The 19677-nt window shown below is 42.0% G+C and overlaps 1 protein-coding gene across 2 annotated transcripts; it reads right to left on the minus strand.

Annotated features, from left to right (window-relative positions):
• Positions 1 to 4062: 4062 nt before the first annotated feature.
• On the minus strand, positions 4063 to 18863 carry PLEKHS1 (pleckstrin homology domain containing S1). 2 transcript variants are annotated; one of them, XM_053983985.1, is made up of 14 exons: positions 18794 to 18863; positions 18279 to 18370; positions 18081 to 18187; positions 16592 to 16726; positions 15333 to 15408; positions 14559 to 14666; positions 13793 to 13888; positions 10632 to 10742; positions 9541 to 9656; positions 7952 to 8161; positions 7625 to 7726; positions 7116 to 7251; positions 6276 to 6369; positions 4063 to 4606 (listed from the first exon to the last, which is right to left on the minus strand). In XM_053983985.1, exons 1-13 carry the CDS (start codon positions 18822 to 18824, stop codon positions 6301 to 6303), a joined length of 1389 nt encoding a protein of 462 aa, XP_053839960.1. In that variant the 5' UTR covers positions 18825 to 18863; the 3' UTR covers positions 4063 to 4606; positions 6276 to 6300. The 2 variants fall into 2 exon arrangements, with proteins under 2 accessions (XP_053839960.1, XP_053839959.1); XM_053983984.1 differs by having other exon boundaries at positions 10632 to 10745.
• Positions 18864 to 19677: the final 814 nt, after the last annotated feature.

Genomic DNA, 19677 nt, shown 5'->3' on the forward strand with positions numbered 1-19677 from the left:
TGGAGATGCTATCAGGGGGAGCTGGGGGTCTGCATCCTCCTGCCCACACCAGCACCACCGGCAGAGCCCCCCACACTCCATCTGGAGTGACTCAGGGAAATGTTGTCATTCTAAACATTTCTAAACCTCCTTGCTGGGCACCATTCCCTGACAGTGTCATCAGGGCTTTGTCCCACCTAAGGACCAGGGCAGGAACCTGCCATGAACTTCTCCTGCTTCAGAGAGGTTCAGTTCAAGATGTGGCAGCAGCTCTCGAGTCCCTGAGCTCTGCGAGGGCTCTGAACGGGGCAGGGCAGGAACTCCAATGGGCCTCATTCACCCAATTTTCACACCAAACACAGCCAAAGGGACAGCTAACATCACCACGTGGTGCCACAGCCCACTGACATGTGTGGGTCCCCTTCAGCAATGACAGCAGTGACCACCCCCTCCTGCAGGCACAGACACCCTCCTGTGTCCTGGCTGCAATGCCAAAACACCCCTGCACTGCTCCCAGCCTTGTGATCATCAGCATTGTGCCACTGGCAGAACTTGAAAAGACAAATGGATGGAGAGGTCCCAGGGTGACCAGACCACTGTGCAGGAGATGTTTCATCCAGGTGCCAGAGAGACTGGACACGTATTTACTCTGGGTTATTTCAGTGTTTTAGCTGACCTTGAGGGAAGGTGCTACTTACAGCCACTTGTCTGATGGGAAATAACCTGAAACAGACTTAATATAACAAAAATGTACTTACAGCACAGAACTCCTGTTTTACCATCCTTGACATATTTTTTTTTTCCTATCCACAGTCCCTCTTGCTGTTCATAGTTGTTCCTCATGACTGAGTTTTCCTTCCTCTTTGTTCTCCCCCCAGCTGCTTTTCCACTACTGGGGATTTCTCAGAAATGTTATGCTGCCAGAATTCACTTTTATTCTTAGAAACTGGAGCACAAGGGCAATTGCTTGGAAGCAAAATGACATCTGTGAAGAATGACTTTGGACATTGAATAAAATAGAAGAGGGGCAAATTGGAGGACAGAAGGCCAGAATTCCTGTAGGGCACTTAGTTTCAGGACATTTAGCATATAAATGAGGTTATTTTGGCAAAAAGTGTCCTGGTGTAGAATATGTGACTGATCAGTAGATGCTGCTGAGAGCAACTACTTGAAAACATTGGCTTCTCCTGGTTAAAAAAATTGTGCAACCCTCATCCCTGATGGAGGTTGTATCCTTCCAACAGCCCTGAGGCATAGACCATGGCTTTATGCTGTGTTTTATAGGCACAGACAGAAACAGATTTCTTGGGAAAACTTAGAGGCAGGAAATAAAAAAAGGATGTAGCTCAGCAATGTCCCTACTGATGAACATCACAAACACCCAACATTTTAAAAGGAGATTAGCATCACTGATAGCCCTGATCTTAATGCTCCCACCAATGCTTCAATTTCATCCTCCACTGCTGGGTTACAAACAAAACAAATTCTCAGGCACAGATCAACTCAGGCACACCAGGCTGAAAAAACTGAACATGGCCAGACACTTGCTGTGGCAAGTCCAGTCCTGCTGCCCCCAGAGCAGCTTGGTGCCCCCCAAAGTTCTGGTCCTGCTGTAAGAAGGAGCCACCAAGGAGCTGTCAGCAGCAAGCAAAGGGCTCCTGGTCGCTGAGGGTCCTCGCAGTGAAGGAATGGTTTCATTTAAAGTGATTTTCCTGAATGAAAGATTTCTATCAACCTTGTCTGGCTTCTCCACTTCTTTAAGGGATGCAATAAATTAGAAGGTGGTAACGGGCCAAAAGGAACATCCAAAATTACAGTGGCATTTCTAGGAACTGCCTGGCATGCCCCAAGTTCCTCACGGTGACTTGTTGGCCAGCCTGCAGGAGGGAAGTGGCTGGCTACAGCAAGGTATGTACGTGGAAGGAGTGTTCATCCCTGGGAAACAAACCAAAAAAGCCCTTAGAGCATCTCAGATTCCCTTGTCATCTCCAGAGACCCAAGGGCAGACAGTCAGTACATGCACTTTCTAGCCCCTGCTCTGACCAAGGGAGCGCCAGCAGGGAAACACCTTTGTAAATATTAGTGTGTCCCTTAAAGGGCCTGAAGTGCTGGAGGAATCCATGTGGTTGAGAAGATTTCCACAGTCCCTGCTGTGCAGCTTTCCAAGAGCAGCACAGATGCTGTGAGGAATTCCTTGCAGGGAAGTGGGAACATCACCCAGTGTTCCCGCAGGACAGAGCCCCTGAAGGGACTCAGGTAAGCCAGTTTCTGCAGGACATCAAGGCTGGCTTCTCCCTTGGCATGGAACCAGCATCTCCCCATAGCACCGGGCATCGATGAACCCGCCCTCATGCCTGTCACATACAGGTCTGATGGAGGCTTTTCCAGGAATTTTCTGGGAGATAAAGCAATTCCTACTATAGAATGTGGTGCTGGAGATCACATCCATGGTAAGAGACAGCACGATGCAAATGTGTCTGAAACCACTCCTTGAATCTTACTCAGTGTGTGAGAGGGAATGGCTCTCCTGAGGTCACCAGAATATCTGGGGCAAAACACAGATGAAGCACCTGGTGTCCCCAGCTCACCACGGATCCACTCTCTCTGCAGTGTGCAGGGTATCATCACTCTCCTTTATTGCAGCTGCTCCTCTTTGCATCCCTTTGCAGAAACTCCAGCCACGCTGAAGTATGTCTGGTTGTTATTTAGATATTCCTGTTATATATGTAGGCATTTATTTAGATATCCCTATTACATATATAGGTATCCTTCCAATCCCCTGGCTGGAGGGGCTCTAATAAGAGAATTAAGCATTACACAGAGCTTGTCTCTGGCTCACTTCAGGGTGGACACAGATAACCTTTCCTGGCTGGACTCATTCTCCTGCAGGACTTGTGCTGTGTTGATCACTTTATGACTCCAAGCCCAGTTCTCAGGAGTGTTGCCCTTGGGAGGAAGTGTGGAGGTTGTGTGGTCTGGTTTGTGCTTTCTGTTCAAAGGGCTTTTTATTTTTCTTAACTTCAATTACCTCACATCAATACAGAGACTTCCCTTACCATTACTTTCTCTCTCTCTTCCAGGACTTGCTTTTCTCCTGGGCAATTGCCATCTTCCTAGCTAGATGCTGGAGCAGAAAGAGCATGATTCAAGTTTGGGAACCCACAGGGAAATATTAGCAGCCACTAATGAGTGAGAGCAGCATAGGATCATGCCACAAATTAACAGCCAGGGAAACAACCTAAATCTTTATTTAAGTGGAGCTTTTTTAAAATGGGCTGTTAAGTGACTCAGCTGCAGATACTGGGAAGTTACAGGTAATCTTTGCACGACAAGGAGGGGCCATGTTTGGAGAAAATGAGGTATTTTGCAGCATACAATGTGTTGTAAATTGTTAGGACATTTATTAATTATATGTGGGCAACTTCACACACCCTACCAGAATTTACTGTACCAATGTCATTTCCATATTGTATCTCTGTAAGTGTTATGAGTCAGGCAATATGTGACATTAATTATCTGCATTTAGCGTTGTGCAAACTGACATAATGATCAATTATGGAGTAACACATCTGTAACTGTTTACTGAAGTACAGAAGTAATCCCCCAGTTCTCTAAAATATTCTGGAATTATTCTGCACATGCTATATCTAACCAATTCCTGGTTTTGTCCAAAAGTACCATTCTTCCATGGCTGAGAGGTGCAGCATGCAGTGCTCAACATCTGCTTCAGCAGCAGGTTCCATGGAGGTGGCTCTTCTCCCACCACCATGGGGGATCTTCCTCACTAATTCACCTCTTTGGAGAAATGTTTCTTTATGAAGTCCTAGGAAATTGCTTCATGGCTTTGGATTTCTTTTTGATGAAATTAAAAAAAAATTTGAATTCTTTGAATTCAATTTTAATTGAATTCTTTAAATTTCAGTTTCTCACCTCCTTCTTTCATGCGTAACTGGAAACACAAGTTATTTGTCTCGCATTACCATTTTCAGGAAATGTTTGAAAAAATGATGGAAGAATGCAGGATGTTTGGTCTAAGAGAAGGGAGAATCTTCCATAATGAAGATTTTTCTGCAGACAGTGGCAATCCAAATGTTCCCTATGCCCACTGAGAACAGGGCAAGAAAAAATCATGTTAATTTTCTGAAAAAATTGTCTAGGATAAATATTTGAAAATAATTTCCTGATTTTTAAAAAGAGATCTTTAAAGAGATCAGTCTTAGAACAACACAGAAAAGTTTGGACTTTCCTTTTCCAAAGTTCAGAAGAGCTGAGGCAAACTTTGGCCAGGAAAGGCTGAGGACTACATCCTCAGTAGATGCTCTTGAAGTAGGTGATCTGTGATTTTAGGATTCAGGCCATGAGGACTGTCCTAGCAGACTGACAGAGTTACAGGGCTGGAAGAAGCCCTGGACAGTGATAGCCAGCCAACCCATCCCTCAGGGGCTCCTTAGGCAGAAATGGATTTGCTGTGCCCAAAGCAGCAGTGCAGAGCAAAGGAATCCCATAGCAGCTTTGGAGCAGAGCTCCCAAGGAATGTTTTCTTCCATTTTCAGCCTCTGTAGTTCCAGAACTGGGAGTTCCCTCTGTTTTTATGCAGAATTCAGCACAAACAGGCCTTTGAACACCACTGAAACAGAAAAATCAAAATGTGATCCTTTCTACCTTGAGAAACAAGCATGTCCCAAACACTCTTATCTCAAAAGCAGAAGTGACAGGCTGTGGAAACATTCAGTCTGGAAATTAATCTTTTGAACAGGAGCTGAGTCTGAATAGATTATATACATATTTTTGTTTGCCAGTTTTGGATTCCATTATGCTATTTTCATCTTCATCTGAATAAAATTTTATAACGATTTTTTTAAGTCCAGCAAATTTGTCAAATTTGCTACCAAAATAAGTTGCACCAATGCTGATTTTTAGTAAGTGTAGTTCCTTACCATAGTAGCCAACTTGGCTTTATTCAGTTGTAGGCTGGATAAATACCTCCTTTGAGCCAAATCCACCTTAATCAATGCTTATATAAATCTCTTAATATGAGTAATTTTGTGCCTGCTAAACCCAGTAGTTATTTTGGTTGTGTCTGGCAGGATAAAATGTTCAGTACTCAAACCCGGTGATTCTGTCTGTTGCCACATCACTGTATATTGACTCTATCTGTTTTACAGCAGTGTGGGTGTGTAAAAATTCCCACACAAAGTGTCTGTGTTCATGCAGGGCACAGGTATGTGTTCTGCCATGTCAAACCATGGTGCTGTAAGCAACAGAGGTCACTCTAGGACAGGACAAAACTTCCTTTTGGCATCCACTGGAGCACTCCTGAAGGCAATCCCTTATCAATTTCCTTTTGGTGTGCTATCAGCTGAAAATTGGTCATGCTTCTATGGTAGCAATGCGAGGAAGGCATATCCAGAAATAAATATTTACAGGAAACATCCTTGTTTGGGAAACAAATAAGCACTTGCTCTGGAAATCCTGCTGCACTGGTGACATCCCTGTGGTACTACTTGGTAGCATCAAAACATTCTCTGTGAGAAACAGTGAACTCTGTTTGCATTGGGGTGAGGGCACATGCCTTCAGATACATCATTCCTCTCTGTGGTTTTCCCAGCTGTCTTTACCAGGAACCCTTTCACAGAGCAGGCCAGCCCTTCTCTCTCCCAAATCCATTCATTCCTTTTTCATTTAGGGCTTATCGTGGCTGTCAGTGAACCCAAAGGTGCTCCAGACATATTCTTTCTCCAGCCAGCTCTTCTACCTGTTATCCCTTGGATGTGTTTTTGTGGCTGTATCATAAGAGGGGCATAACACAAAAGGAGGCCCCACTGAATCACTACACAACATTTTATACACCAGCCTCTCCTCCAACACTGCAGCTCTTGGCTCACTTGAGCCTTTCTGTAGCTCAGGGGAATCCAGGGAAAACACGGCTTTAGTCCAAATGCTGGTTGTTTGCCCACCTCTAAGTGATTAGGAGTTCACTAATAAACCATTGTAATTCAGTGTAAAGAGGTGAGCAGAGGCACAAACCAGTATTTTCTGCTGAAATGAAAAGTATGCACAGTGCAAAGATCACGTAAAAAATCTGACCCTCATTTTCTTTCATGTAACAGAAAAACATGGCAACATGAAATATAAGCCAAATACATAAGTTATGAGGACATAAAATGAAATCTGCATTCTCCGTTCTTTGTACTTCAGCAACAAAAGATGTCTGGCAGCTCAAGAAGATGATTATCTCTACATACAAGATATCACCTTCTCCTCCCTGATCTTTTCCTTTGAGTTTTGGCACTTACTTAATCATTGAGGTCTTTGTTTTTTTCAGGAACATGAGCAGCCTTTAGCATGGAAGATATCTGAATGTGGAATCCTACACACAGTAAGTTTCACCTTAAAAAGAAAAAAAGGGACATTTTTATAACTTGTTATATTTGGTCAATATCTGTGCAATTATCTGACTTGTATTTGAACTAGCTAAATAAAAATTCTCCATTAAGAGAGATGAGTATTTTCTTTTCCTTGCTGAGACTGGCTTTCCTTTCTTTAGATGGCAATAGCAACTCATGACCCCAACAATCTCAGCAGAATTCAAATTTGAATGTGTTTGGAAATGGGTCATGAACCTGAATACTGAAATATGAGTTCAGAAACACGTTGTGGATCACAGCTGGGTTAAAGAACATCTTAGAAATGTCCCATGTTCTTCAAAAAACACAGTGTCACACAAGGAGATGTGTAGTGCTTGATAAGCAATAGGACGTAGGAGTCCAGGGCTCTGCCTGCAGTACCCAAACCATTATAAGCAACCACACATCCACTGGAGGCAATGGTTTATTTCCCAAAACTTGCAATTTTTTATATGCATTAGGCAAAAAGACCTCAAGTAACTCTAGTTTATGGTTGCCCAGTAACATCTCTTGGTGTTGCTCAAACTCTTCTTCAAACTCTGCAGTGCTGACCTTGTGTTCCCCACAGAGCTCAGACACCACATCAGAATGATGCTAAGGAGATAACTGGTGCTGGAGTTATTCATGCCAAACTTAGACCAGAGTAAACTGGTTTGAATTGAAATGCAAAAAAGGGAATTGCTTTGTCATTTGGCTCGATCCATTTCAGTCAAGGTTAGTCAAGCTTACCTCCTTTCTCGTGGACCTGCTGATGAAGAAGAAAGCTTCCTCCACACCCTGGGGCTGTAGATCATTCACAGCCACCACGTGGTCTCCATGGTTAAACAAACACCCCAGCCTGAGAGGACCAGCCCACTGTGAAATGCTGTGGAGGGCAGACAATAAAGAAAACACACAGGATATGCAGGCAGTTGCATTTATGCATTTATGGGGCTGCCCTCTGGAAATGAGACATGTTCAATGACTTTGTAAATTCTTGATCTAGTTCTGGTTGAAAACATCACTAATTATTACACAGCATGCTGGATTCTTTGGAGGCCTTTACAACAGCATGTGAAATACAAACTCAAATTCACAAAGAACTGGGGAGAGCAGAAGGAATCACTGAAGTGCCAGCAAGCACTGCCCCTGCCTTGTTCTGCCCTGCCCAAACTACACATGGGTGTCTGCAGTTCAACATTTCTGTGCCTGTCACTCATTCCCATCTCACAGGCACTGCCACAAGAATCTACACTTACCATATTCGTCCTGCTGCTTCAGTAAGTTTTAGGTAATTGTTAATATCAGCCAGGGGTACGAAAATATCCAGTTTCTGCAGCTGCATCTCATCTGTAACTTGACTGTGAGAGAAAAACATCAGAGACCACAGAATCACAGAAGAGCTCAAATTGGAAGGGACTCATAAGGATTGTTGAGTCCAACTCCCTGCTCCTTGCAGACTCCCTAAAACTAAATGCTATGACTAAAAGCATGACTAAAATGCCTCTGGAATGCTGACAGGCTTGGCAAGAGGAAACCCATGAACATGTCTGTCTTCTTTGCAACCAGCTGGAGAAGACACTTACCTGAGCAGTATAGACAAGTGAACCACTGAGAGGGGTAATGAGTTTTGCCTTCTCTGGAGGGTTGGCTGCATGCTGGTGCTGCTTTCTGGGAGTTTTGTGCCTTTGTCTGCTTCCAAGCCTCTTGGACATGCACTGTTGTTCTGGCATTTGGGAGGGGATGGGAGCCCATCACGTCTGCACGTGAGCTGGCATGTCTCATCCAGCAGCTTACTAAAGAGGAATGATGATAAAAAATTAAGGGGTTTGACAATTCCAGGCACTCTTGCTGTGTTTGAAGCTGGATCAAGCAGCCCTCAATAAAGCAAAGAATAACAAGTTCTTGTAGAATATCCAGTGGACAAAATAAAACCTAAGTAAAATAAACAGCCCTTCTAAAAATGGACCATAAATCTCAAAATAAACGTTTTCAGTATGCAAAAACTATTTATTAAGCCTGGAAACATTTCAGCTAACAGCATGCCTTGACAAAGAAACTGAGTACAGATTGTTGGCCTTGGCTGTACTGGGTTCTGCAGGGATGTAAAGCTGTCCCTTGGGAGATGTGATAACTGAGAACTACTTGAACTCATTTTAGTTTTATTTGATAAACATTATATTGCCTGGAGCTGACTCCTCATTGTGCCCCAAACAAGACTTCTGGGGTTAGTAGCAGAAGCTGCTCTTGGTATATTTTAACTCAGATGGCATAACCTTGTGAGGTTTTTATAGTTATTCCCTCTAGGAATAACTAGTTTATATAGTTATATTACTATAACTAGTTTTATAATTATTCCCTCTGGGGTGGGGGGGGGGGGTCCCAAAGACAGAGACAAGCTTGAATTAATCTATGGGGATTGTCTGGTTAGTGGGTCTGTATTTCCAGTTGCCTCTCTCCATGTGGCCTGAGATCTGAGTGTCTGTAAGTGTCAAGCCACAGCTACCAGCTACTGACCACTCCTCTGGCTCAGGAGGAGCTTTACCCTGCAGGCACAATTCCATTCAGTATTCAGTGCTATATTGTGGAGGTTGTAAAGTTTCCTTGTGGACCTAGAACTGTGACACAAAGTTCAGGTCCTTCTTTCTGACGTGGCAAACACTGTACCTTCAAAACACACAGCAACAGAGCTGTTCTCTGCATGGCAAAATGAAAGGGAGGATGTGTCCTAACCCACACAACTTCTTAATGGAAAAGTTGGGAGCTAATGCCCCATTTCTACCTTTCTCTTTTAACCTCTAGACAATGCTGCCTGCTTTGGAGAGCACCTGTCTGAAAGGCTGTTGGAGTTTGGCTGCAGTGACTCAGTAAAGTGGTGAGCTGTTGTCATGAAAATCCAGAAAAAGTATGAGTCACCAAAAGGTGCCGCATTGTACAGTCAGAGCCTGTGTAAGTGCAGGAGTCTGCAGTGTGAGCTTAAATTTCATATTGATGAGCTTGAATTTGACTCCAGTGTTCCCATGAATGCTGAACTTTGTGAACTAAGACCCAACAAGGACTCATTCAAACAAGATGCAGCCTCTAGATCTTGTTATGCAAATACCAGAGATGTCAGCTCTATCTCTATTGCTGTGCCGCATTTAATTTCCAAAACCTTAATGAAGTTGTTACTTACAGTGACTTCATTGACATATAAATGTTCTCCTTTACTGGGCTGCTCTGCACTGGCTTCTCTTGCACAGGGACATCAGACTCAGCTGTAGGGTCAGGCTTTGATACTTCAGTAGTGCACTGTCAGAAACACAGCAATACATGACATTAATGTGATTGCCCTGCCTGCAGAAGAAACCCTCATTAATTTCCTTATTTTGTTCAGTCCTCATGCTGTTTAAACATATTGGCTAATATAGCCTGGGTTTCCTCAAATCAGCCAATTCCTAGAAACTGGGAGCTAGAAAGGTGCTTGAAACTTAAAAGTTAATGCTGGAACTATTGGCACAGCCAGACTGGGACATGACCAGCTATATTCTGAAGTATTACCACCAAAAAAAAAAAAAAATTGTTGTCTTTTAATTCAAGCAGGCTGAAAAAGGAGACTTGTACTTTGGGTGTGCTTGATTTAGAGCACTTAGATTATATGACCACATCACCATTGTTAATGTCCTTCAGTCAGATGTACAGTCTGTGACTTCTGCAGAAAACTGACCACCTCTCCTGACCACATACCTTCTCCTGAAATTAGCCTCCCAAATTGTGTGTCAAAATTTACATTAAATTAACAGCATGATTTCTCCTGCTGCCTTGTTTCACAGTGAAATGTAGATACCAAAATGTACCGCAGTGTTTTAAAAGTACTGTTTTTATGCAGCTTACTGGTGTTTCAACAGAATTACATTTCAAGATACATAAAACTAATGTACTGTTACATTCTCTAAATGAAGCTTCCAATTTCAGAAAAAAAAAAAACAACCCTACCCCATTATACAATAGGCAAAAGTCATTAACAATGAAGTAGTTTGGGGGATTTCAACAAAATCAGCAATGTTTTTGTCAAAATGCCACTTTGCAGCAGGAAGATCCTTTGAATTAGTCTAGTGTATTTTTTTTCTTGTATAAATATAAACTCTATTACCTATTGCTTTATCTATGTATTCCTTTTGCAAGGTACAAGTGGTTCCTCCCACCAGTTCCTCTTTGGCTCATTAAATGCCTCCTGTGTCCTTGGAGCTGTTAACAGACCAGCAGAACTCACAGCTGATAAACTACCTTAGCTAAAACATTGCTGGGAGTTTGGTAATAATCTTCTTCATCCTTTTTGATGTTTTCCTCTGGATCTGACAACAGCAGGTTTTCCTCACTTCTTCCCAGAACTGTATCCTGCTGAAAGAATGGGTTTGTATTTAACAGATTAACATGCATTTTTCCTTTTTGTGGAGAAGTAACAGAATCAGCAAATATTCACAGAAAACATGGTAAGATACATTTCTCCTTGAAGTGAGATATGCTCAGAGCCAGCCTAGTTTAGAAACAAGGTTTCTATATCTGTGCTCCTGCCTGTATTTTTGAAATTCAATGCACACAAAAAATCCAGCCACTGGTATTAGTATCTCTCACAGATGGATTAGTGCTAACCAGGCTGTTGCAATTGATTTCATGATCACAACCTGTTATTTTGTGTAAAAATCAAGTGTTTTGAACACTTTGCATATGAATCTCCTTGAATTTAGGGTCTATTGTGTGGAAAATATTTTCTTTTTGCAATCAGTTCTGAAGTCCTTACATTAGGAAAAAATTCTGTAGGAAATCTAGAGGTGAATTGGGACATATTTGTCCTTTTAAAGCAGCTTTTAACTGCTATCAAATAAAGAATGAATTTGGGATTTCCCTGACTAATGAGAAATTTGTTATCTCATACTTCTCTCTGAACAAAAAGATACTTCAGAAGACTGGAGCTTTGACATAGAATCCTTTGTGTCCTGAGTGATATTCTGCCTTCATAAATACCTGAAACATTAAGTTTGAAGCAATTTGGTAAGCCAAGGAGAAAAAAATCCCTCCACCAAGTTAGTCTACCTTTTCAAGTCGCAAAGAGAAATTATTTATATTTATGTCTCTTTGTTGACTTCACTATAGTGAAGAGTATGGTAATTTGTATTTAGCTGCCTCCCAGTTAAATTCTCTGAGCCATGTTTGTGATGCAACTTTTTTTAATCTCTGCACTTGCATCCTTGATTTCCATGGTGAACATTTGAAAAGTTGCTAAATATGCCATAAATATATTATCGTTTTCAAGGTAAAGTAAATGAAACTATTTACTTTCTTACATGTAACAAGAAAAAACTGGCAATGAATTTTAATTAAGGATGATTATTGTATTTTTTTTTCCTTATTGGTATAGATGGCATTAAAATCAACTCATGCCATGGGAGGCAGGACAAACTTCAAGTGTCTGTGGAACCATAATATGGATTTATGGAGAGAAAGTAGACTCTGGAGAAAATTGGCTGTAGCAAAAGATAGAAATGACACCTGGAGAACAACTGAGTCATTGTTACCTCTAAGTTTCTTAAGGAAAATTACGTGTTGCCCTTAGAGAGAGTAATCCCTCTTTGAAAAAATCAGGTGTGTAACAGATCCCAAGGGTGCCTTGCTGCCTGCAACACAGTAATGCACAGCATAGGGTGATGCAAGGCAGGGCTCCTAATTTTGATGTATTTCAGATGTTGAAAGCTGTGTATCAAAACAGCTGATACTGAATTCCTGAGTCAGATGAGCTACCTTTTGGTAGCTCCAAAAGGTGGGTTGAAAAGGAACCAGGTCCCCAGATCCCTGTAGGGTCCCTGCCAGCATGACTAGACTCACTGACATGGAGAATCCTGTTTGCATGAGTGACAGCTACGTAACAAAGGCTTTTCAAGATCTGGGCCTGGATGAGGGAGCCACCAATAAAAAGCAAAACACATCAGAAGCTTGAAATGGGGACTCACACTGCTACAAGGATGTAAATACAAGGGATTAGTTAGGATGTCAGTTGTCTGCATATCACTGAGCAGAGAATAGGTCTGGAGATGTCAGCAGATGTTAAACTTATGAGGCAAGAGAAATATTTTTATCCAGTGGACAAATATTGTTGTTTCTTGTTCTCTATACAGCAAGGTTATTTATTTTCACACATGCCAAAACAGAAACATGAGCTTTGTGCTCTTCCTTCTGCTTCAGTCTAAAAAGCTAAAATCCAAATTCCTTATCTTCTAACCCTCATGGTCAGCCTGTCCTAGCCTGAACAGCTGCATATAATACCTGCTCTCTGAGGCATTGTAAGTATGAGAAGAATTAAAGAATAAGACAGAAAAGGTATGCACAAGGAAGAGACACAAAGAAATTCTTGACATACACCCAGAGCAGGACTGGTTAAAATCCGACCAAGGGTTCCTCAGTGCATTTCAGAGCTCAGACTCACAATTGAATTACTGCAACTTTATAAAGTACTGTGCATCAGCTGAGCTATGCTGACTGCCCACGGCATTGCAATGTAGTTTCAACTATTCACTTCTTTCCACTAAATTTAGCTGAATTATCTCATACTTGCTGTCAGCCTATATACAAGGATGGTGATTGCAGCATGTGATTTACCACCCTGGTAGCTGTGATAGCAGAACAGATTCTTTGCCCTGTATCTCAGCCACTCGAGGTCAGAGTTCAATGCATAAACTGTCAGTAAAGATGGGTTTAAGCTGCAGAGTGGTGTGGTAGAGCCTTGGTTGTGCCTTCTGTCCTCTTGACTCTGCTGCAAAGGCAGCAATCCACGGCAGAGCAAAACTACTGCAGGCACTAGTTTAGGGAACACAGGTCAGAACACTTAGCCACTAATACAAGATAACATTCATCTTTTCATCTTTCCAAATCACTCCCGCTGGATATGGAAGTGAAATTACTTGAAGACATATTAATGCTGACAGAAGGTCAGTTCTAAGACGTGCCTCAATTTAACAAGCTCTTGCTCTGTAATTTAGTTATATTGACTCGATTGCTACTGGCAAAGGCTGAAGAACTAAAAGCATTTAGGAACAACTGTGGCACAGCTGAGAAACGTGCAGGGAGGGACAAATCCTCAGCCAGTGCAAATGCAGAACTTTCTTCATCAAGTTTGTGAGAGCTGCCACAAGTTGCAGTTGCTGCAGAGAAACTCTGAGGCTCTGACTCCAAAACCCCTGAACACAGGTATTTCAAGCAAGTTGTAGATAATTTTCAGTGGTAAACAAGAAAACAGACTAAATACTTAGGAAGCTTTCAAAGTGGAAATCAACTCGATGTGCTAGGAAAGTAGGTGAATAATCTATAGTCACAGATACCCAGGTGAGATAAAAATCCAATATTCACTTTTGCAGATGGAACAAGGAAAGAGCTGTTTGATTTGTTCTGCTCACCAGGCTTGGAAAAACTCCTCTTGGTGAGTCACACTGAACCTGATGGGGGCCAGGATCTGAATAAGGCCTGTTCTTGTCTTCTGAGGAACCATTCTCCTGTATACAAAGGAAAAAAGGTGACTCCTCATAAAGATACACTGGAGGTGCTTGACCCACATTCAGCTTCCTCTCCCAGGTCAGTTGCACAGAGCTTTGTGACTGCAGAAACCCAGCAATTCCTTGGCTGCTATTTCACTCTGACACTGGACTGCAATTGCTATGGGACAACAGCAATGCTTTCCCTCCCTTCTATTTAAATATTGAGGGGAAAGTCAGTAAGGCAGGGAGGAATTGGATCTGAACTCTCCTCTAAGCTTTACAGCCTAAAAAGAGAGAGAGAAATAATAGCACAATCACAAATCAGGAGGAATGTGGCTAGCAGCTGCCAAAACAATCATCACATGCCTCTGCCAAGGCATGTCAAAGCAAATCTTCAGGAGTTTACTTAATGTTCACTAAAATTTGCCAGTCAGTTGAGAGAACCAATGAGTATTGTCTCTCATTGCCTTTATTACAAGCAGACCTGGCTCAAAAGTATTTCCCTTGTGGGGGGCTCTGTGGTTACCATCCAGGTGCTACTCAGGAGCCCCACCAGAACGGACCACCCAGGTACCCACTGCAGAAACTCTGAATATCTTTTGATGGAAAAAAAACAACTATGCAAAAGAAATGTCACAGTCATGCCTAGGCGCAGGCTCATTAATAAGGACATTATTAATTTGTTTACCTTTTGGTAGCTTTGCCTGTCTGGAAGGCTGGTCATATCTACAGAACTCAGGAATAATGGCAAAGAGGAAGTCCGGCTTCTGACTTCTGGATTTGGAAGATCTTGGTTCTAGAAATAAGGGAAAAGCAGTATAAGAAAACAGGCACCTGTTGGGTGTGGGCTAAAATGTACTGACACAAATCACTAGAGCAAATTTTATTTCTAATGGCTCAGAGGCATTGTCTGCATAGCATTTTTCAGGCAGACATAAATTTGCCTTGCTTGCATTTTGAGCAGTCTGGAAGCTGCAGGGATGTGAGTACTTAGTGCTGAGTCTAAACTGGTAGGTCTGGCTGGCTGACAAGGTGCAGAAACTTGGGCTTGATCTTGAACTACCAGGGCTTCCAGCTGATTTATAACATTGACAGACTGATGTAAAACAACATGTAAATATATCCGAAATGCACCCACTAAGTATAACACACAAGTTTTCACTCTGATGCATCACAGGTGTTGTTCATTGCAGCATGATATCAATCTTCTCCTCATTTCCATATAGCTTACTCTCCAAAGGGATTTCTTCAATGTAAAATCAATCCCAGTGCAGACAGACTGTGCAATGCCTGCTCGATGCATAAAGCCAAGGTACAGGATTTATATGAAAATGAAATTCTGAATAACCAAGGTCAGAGGCAACTGGCAAGGTGAAGATCAGGAAAATTCTTTTGCACAGTTTTGTAATGAAAAAAAGAAATGGCTTTTTTTTTTTTTAAATAAAGTACAGTAATATGTCACCTGAGGGCAGCATCCACTTCTTTTGTCCTCCCTGCAGACTGAAGATATCAGAGTGACCCAATCGTCTATTTCCTGCCTGAAGTTGGAACAAGAGGAGTGAAAACTTACTGACAGGTAACACACAAGGGCACTTCTTTTGCCTACCTACTTCCTATGGGGCCCAAAACAAAAATTTGTGAGATCAAGGGAAAACCCTGCACCTGCCTTTCAGGAAAGAGTGCTTGTGTGGTCATAACCAGATGCAAAGTCTGGCTCAGAGAGTTAACAAGGCTTGGGAAGGCATTTGGACTGTCAGGATGAGAAATATGCCATGGAAGGACTGTTTTTCATGCTTGCAGTGGATTTAGTTGGATTAATTCTGGAATGCTTCCCACCGAGTTTGGGCCGTGAGAGCCACACACCAGGGGAAGGCGTTGGGTGGCACGCTCAAGTAGCACTCAGGTATGTGTTTTTCTTCTTATCAGGATTTCACACATCAGCTGCTCTTCTGCAAAAACAAAAAAATTCCCCCTGACATGCTCGTGACTAGAAAACTGAAGAGGAGGTGCTGGGAACCAGCAGTACAGGAGCACTGTGACAAACGTCCTCCTCCCTCACCTAACCGAGCTTTGGCTGATCACCTCCACAGAAACAGCTTCTGCCCCTGTTCAGGACTCAATTCTAGCCTGGAAAAGTATGGACTGCACCCCTCTGCTGCAGCAAAAGCCCCAGTCAGCACTTCTGGGATCTGTTTTCCTTCAGGAGAATTTTTGCCTTCAGTCTACTTCCCTTGATTAACAACCTAGTTTGCAGGCAATATTGTGGTTTATCCATGAGGAGCAGAACCTTCTCTAACTCCCAGGAGCTGCTGGGTGAAAAGGCAAAGGTCTCTGCTCTTTCCTGTCCCCTAACCAGCACAGTCTGAAATGGCACTGCCACGCTGAGGCACTGCCACTGCCATCCCCACTGCCATCCCTGTGCTCCCTCTGCTTTCACATGCTGGGTGCTGTGACTGGGTGGCTGCAGGGAAGGTGAGCTCACCTGCCTGGACCAGCAAAAAATGAACCCAGCCATGAATAAGGGGAGGCAATGCCATAGAAAAAGGTGTTTTCCATTGGATCAGGCAGCTGAATCACCTCATCCCAGAGCTGTGCCATCAGGAGCTGAGACACAAAAGGGAGGGAGTGGGTAGAGGAGCAGGACCCTTCCTTGGGGCACAGCTTAGTGCTACATTAGTTTAACAGCACTGTCACTGCTTCTGCACATCGTGCTATGCCCACCTGCTGTCCCCAATGAGGAAGTAACGCCTGTTTCCAGTGCTGATGGACATCACCCGCTCAGGAAGGCATTTGAACATCTTCCTCACAGTTTCCATAATTTCAGCATTACTTATGCCAGCTTGAATACTTATGATTCTGTGAAGATAACCATATGAAACATCCTATATAACTCTACACAGTTACATACAAATAGACACACACATGTAGGTGTGCATGTCCATACTTTACTCTGAGCACAGCATAATATGATGAGATCTGCAAGGGAAGAGTTAGATATTTTTCCACAGAAAAAATTGCTCAAGAAAATAAATGCACACATTCACAAGAGATGGTCTTTCAACAAAGAAAATTTCCAGGCAAATTATATAAAATTAACTTTTCCAAAGTGCCCAGACTATGGATCCTCATTTCTGGAAAAAGGGTTTTTTTGTTTAATTCAGAATCTTGAAAAGAAACAAAAATAAGAAAAATTTATTGTGGAAGTTTTTTAACCACTATAAAACAATAGATTTGATTTGAAACTAATTGTATATTAATAGTGTTTTAATGGAGGGGAAGAGGACAGAAGTACTCTTAATGTATACTTGAAGCACTACTTCCATTAACTTCCAAGAAGCCAAATTAATAAAAGTAATGACAACAATAATTATGGTAATAATGTAACCACAGACCACTGAGCAAACTGCATTTTTGAAAGCTTCACAATGTAAATCCTTTTAATGGAAGAAGCACAATAGCAATGTGGTGAGTGACCTCCTTGCCTAACAATACTCCAGGAGGCTGGAGTATTAACCTCTAGATCTGACTTGAAAATATTTACATTTCCCATTACATCTTCTGTTTCCTTTGCACATATCTCATACCACCCATGGCCTGGTAAAGGTACCAGTCCAAAGCCAGGGACACTCAGTCTTGCTGCAGTAGACATGTGCTGACAGGAAGGAAATGACCAACCCAAACGAGCCAAGCAGGGCAATCTCCTGGCAGAATAAGAAGCAGTGAGCAACCAAAATCAGTCCAAAAGTCTATGAGAAAGTCAGGAGACCTTTGCACAAACCTGCAAAGCGCTTTGTGAAGCTGCAAGCTGGGAAAGGGTGTGTGCCACAGGTGAGAGAGGCACAGCCTGTCCTTATTCACATGTGAATGAAAGCATGGCACTGTTCTCACGGTAAAATGTGTTCTACTGCAGGAACACAGCCTGTGGGATCGTGGAGCCAAGCCAGGTATCTCGCTGGGAGACACATCACAACAATCACTCACACAAAAGTAAATTATAATAAAGCTATTCTGTATTTTCACTTCTGTATGTATCATAGTTGCACCCAAAGCTGACAAATCCCAAGGGACTCTTTTGTGGAGTTCATTGGGTTTGAATCAAGAACCCAATTGACTTGTTCAGTCAGGAACAAGTGCTTGTACAATCAGTGGTCATTGAAGAGTGCTGATACATGACTTAAAATAAAAAAGATGATGCATTTGAGCTACATACTGATCAACAGCTATGGAGCCTTTCACATGTTGGCCTTTTAGATACTTGAGGATGTAATTCCCTGTGCTGGATTTGGACAGGACAAAAAGACGCCTTTTCCAGGAATTCTGCCAAAGAGAAAACAATTTGTCTCTCATTAAAATTCAGGATAGCAGATATGAGGGATTGCTGAAATATGACTAATCTGAGCTAGTATACCTGTGAGCTGAAGAGTTGAAGAGGTGGTGATTTGATGAGGAATCCATGCTTGCAGACTCCACCTTCAGGGCAAAATGTATTTTGAATTCTCACTAATCAAAGAGAAATGAAGAGCACCATTACTTAACTTGCTGCCAATTAATCTCTTTAAAAAGACCTCTTTGAACTGGAAATTGTTGCTTAGCACTGGGTTTCTGTGCTTAAATGGCCATAAGACAAACATAAATCAAGGCTATAAAATATAGACCCAGGCCCTGCTTCCCTGGTGTTAATGCTGACAGCTGGCCCAAAATGCAAAGTAATGGTAGTGAAAATGTAGGGGCTCAGAAGATATCATGAGCTGCTGTCTTATTTAACTGATCTTATTTAACTTTTGGGGTCTGGTTTCCTCAAGCGTCATAATTAGAGATCTGAAATGCACCCCGAAAGAAATTCATAGATGGCACTCAGTCAGGTAAGGACAGATCATCTCACAACTTTACTACTGACAAATTTTAGTATAAGAAGTTTTGTACCTGCAGAATTTCTTTTACTTGTAGAAGCCATCCTGATTGTTTCTTCCACCCAGATAACAAAAAGAGCAAAAATGTGGAAGCTAATTCCTTTCAGTTTGCTTGCTGCTGAGCAGCATTTCACTGCACACACAATTGCTGTTGAGAAAATAACAAAAATCTTACAACTGTTAATTTTCATACTGATGATCAAAATACATAAAAGAGCCATAACTATTAATTTAAATTGATTTATATATAATTTTATATCATATTAAATTATACACTATATGCTACATTTGTTATTTTATAATACAATCACAAAATTAGAAATAACAAATATTATCCACTTTTATAGGCCAAAAAGATGATGTGCCTAGAAGTGATGAGGGCTGCCAAGAGAAATTCATTTGGCCCTTCCTTTTGCACTAGTCACAATACCTGTAACCTAGGAATACTGCCTCCATGTAGGTTTCTGACACTGCTTTGCCAGTATGATCAGTCCTGTATAAAACTGGCATAACTTGGTCTAAAGAGTTTAAAATATATGTAGAAAATTGAATTATAAAACTATGGCAATTTTAATAATTTGCAAGTTTGTCGTATTAATGCAATGCCTTTTCAAAAGTTTTCCTTTGCCTTATCTCAAAACTCTCATTCCCTGCAAAACCAGATCTTGGCTGGAGGTTGTTGTACCTACAAGGAGGTTACACAGACCCTCTTGTGCCACCTGAAGCCACAGTGCCTCTCCTGGGAAAATCTGGAGGATTACAAGTGCTGCTCTCTGGTTCTTAACTGAGAACCCTGGCTGCAGTGAGAGATTTAAGGGCTTTCCTCTGCTTCTCTTTCTTCAGTGATTCACTCCATGCTGCCAAAAGTAAACATGGTCCAGTCAGGAGTAGGGTGGT

Source organism: Vidua macroura, chromosome 8 (assembly GCF_024509145.1).
Source record: "Vidua macroura isolate BioBank_ID:100142 chromosome 8, ASM2450914v1, whole genome shotgun sequence".
Classification (NCBI taxonomy): Eukaryota; Metazoa; Chordata; class Aves; order Passeriformes; family Viduidae; genus Vidua; species Vidua macroura.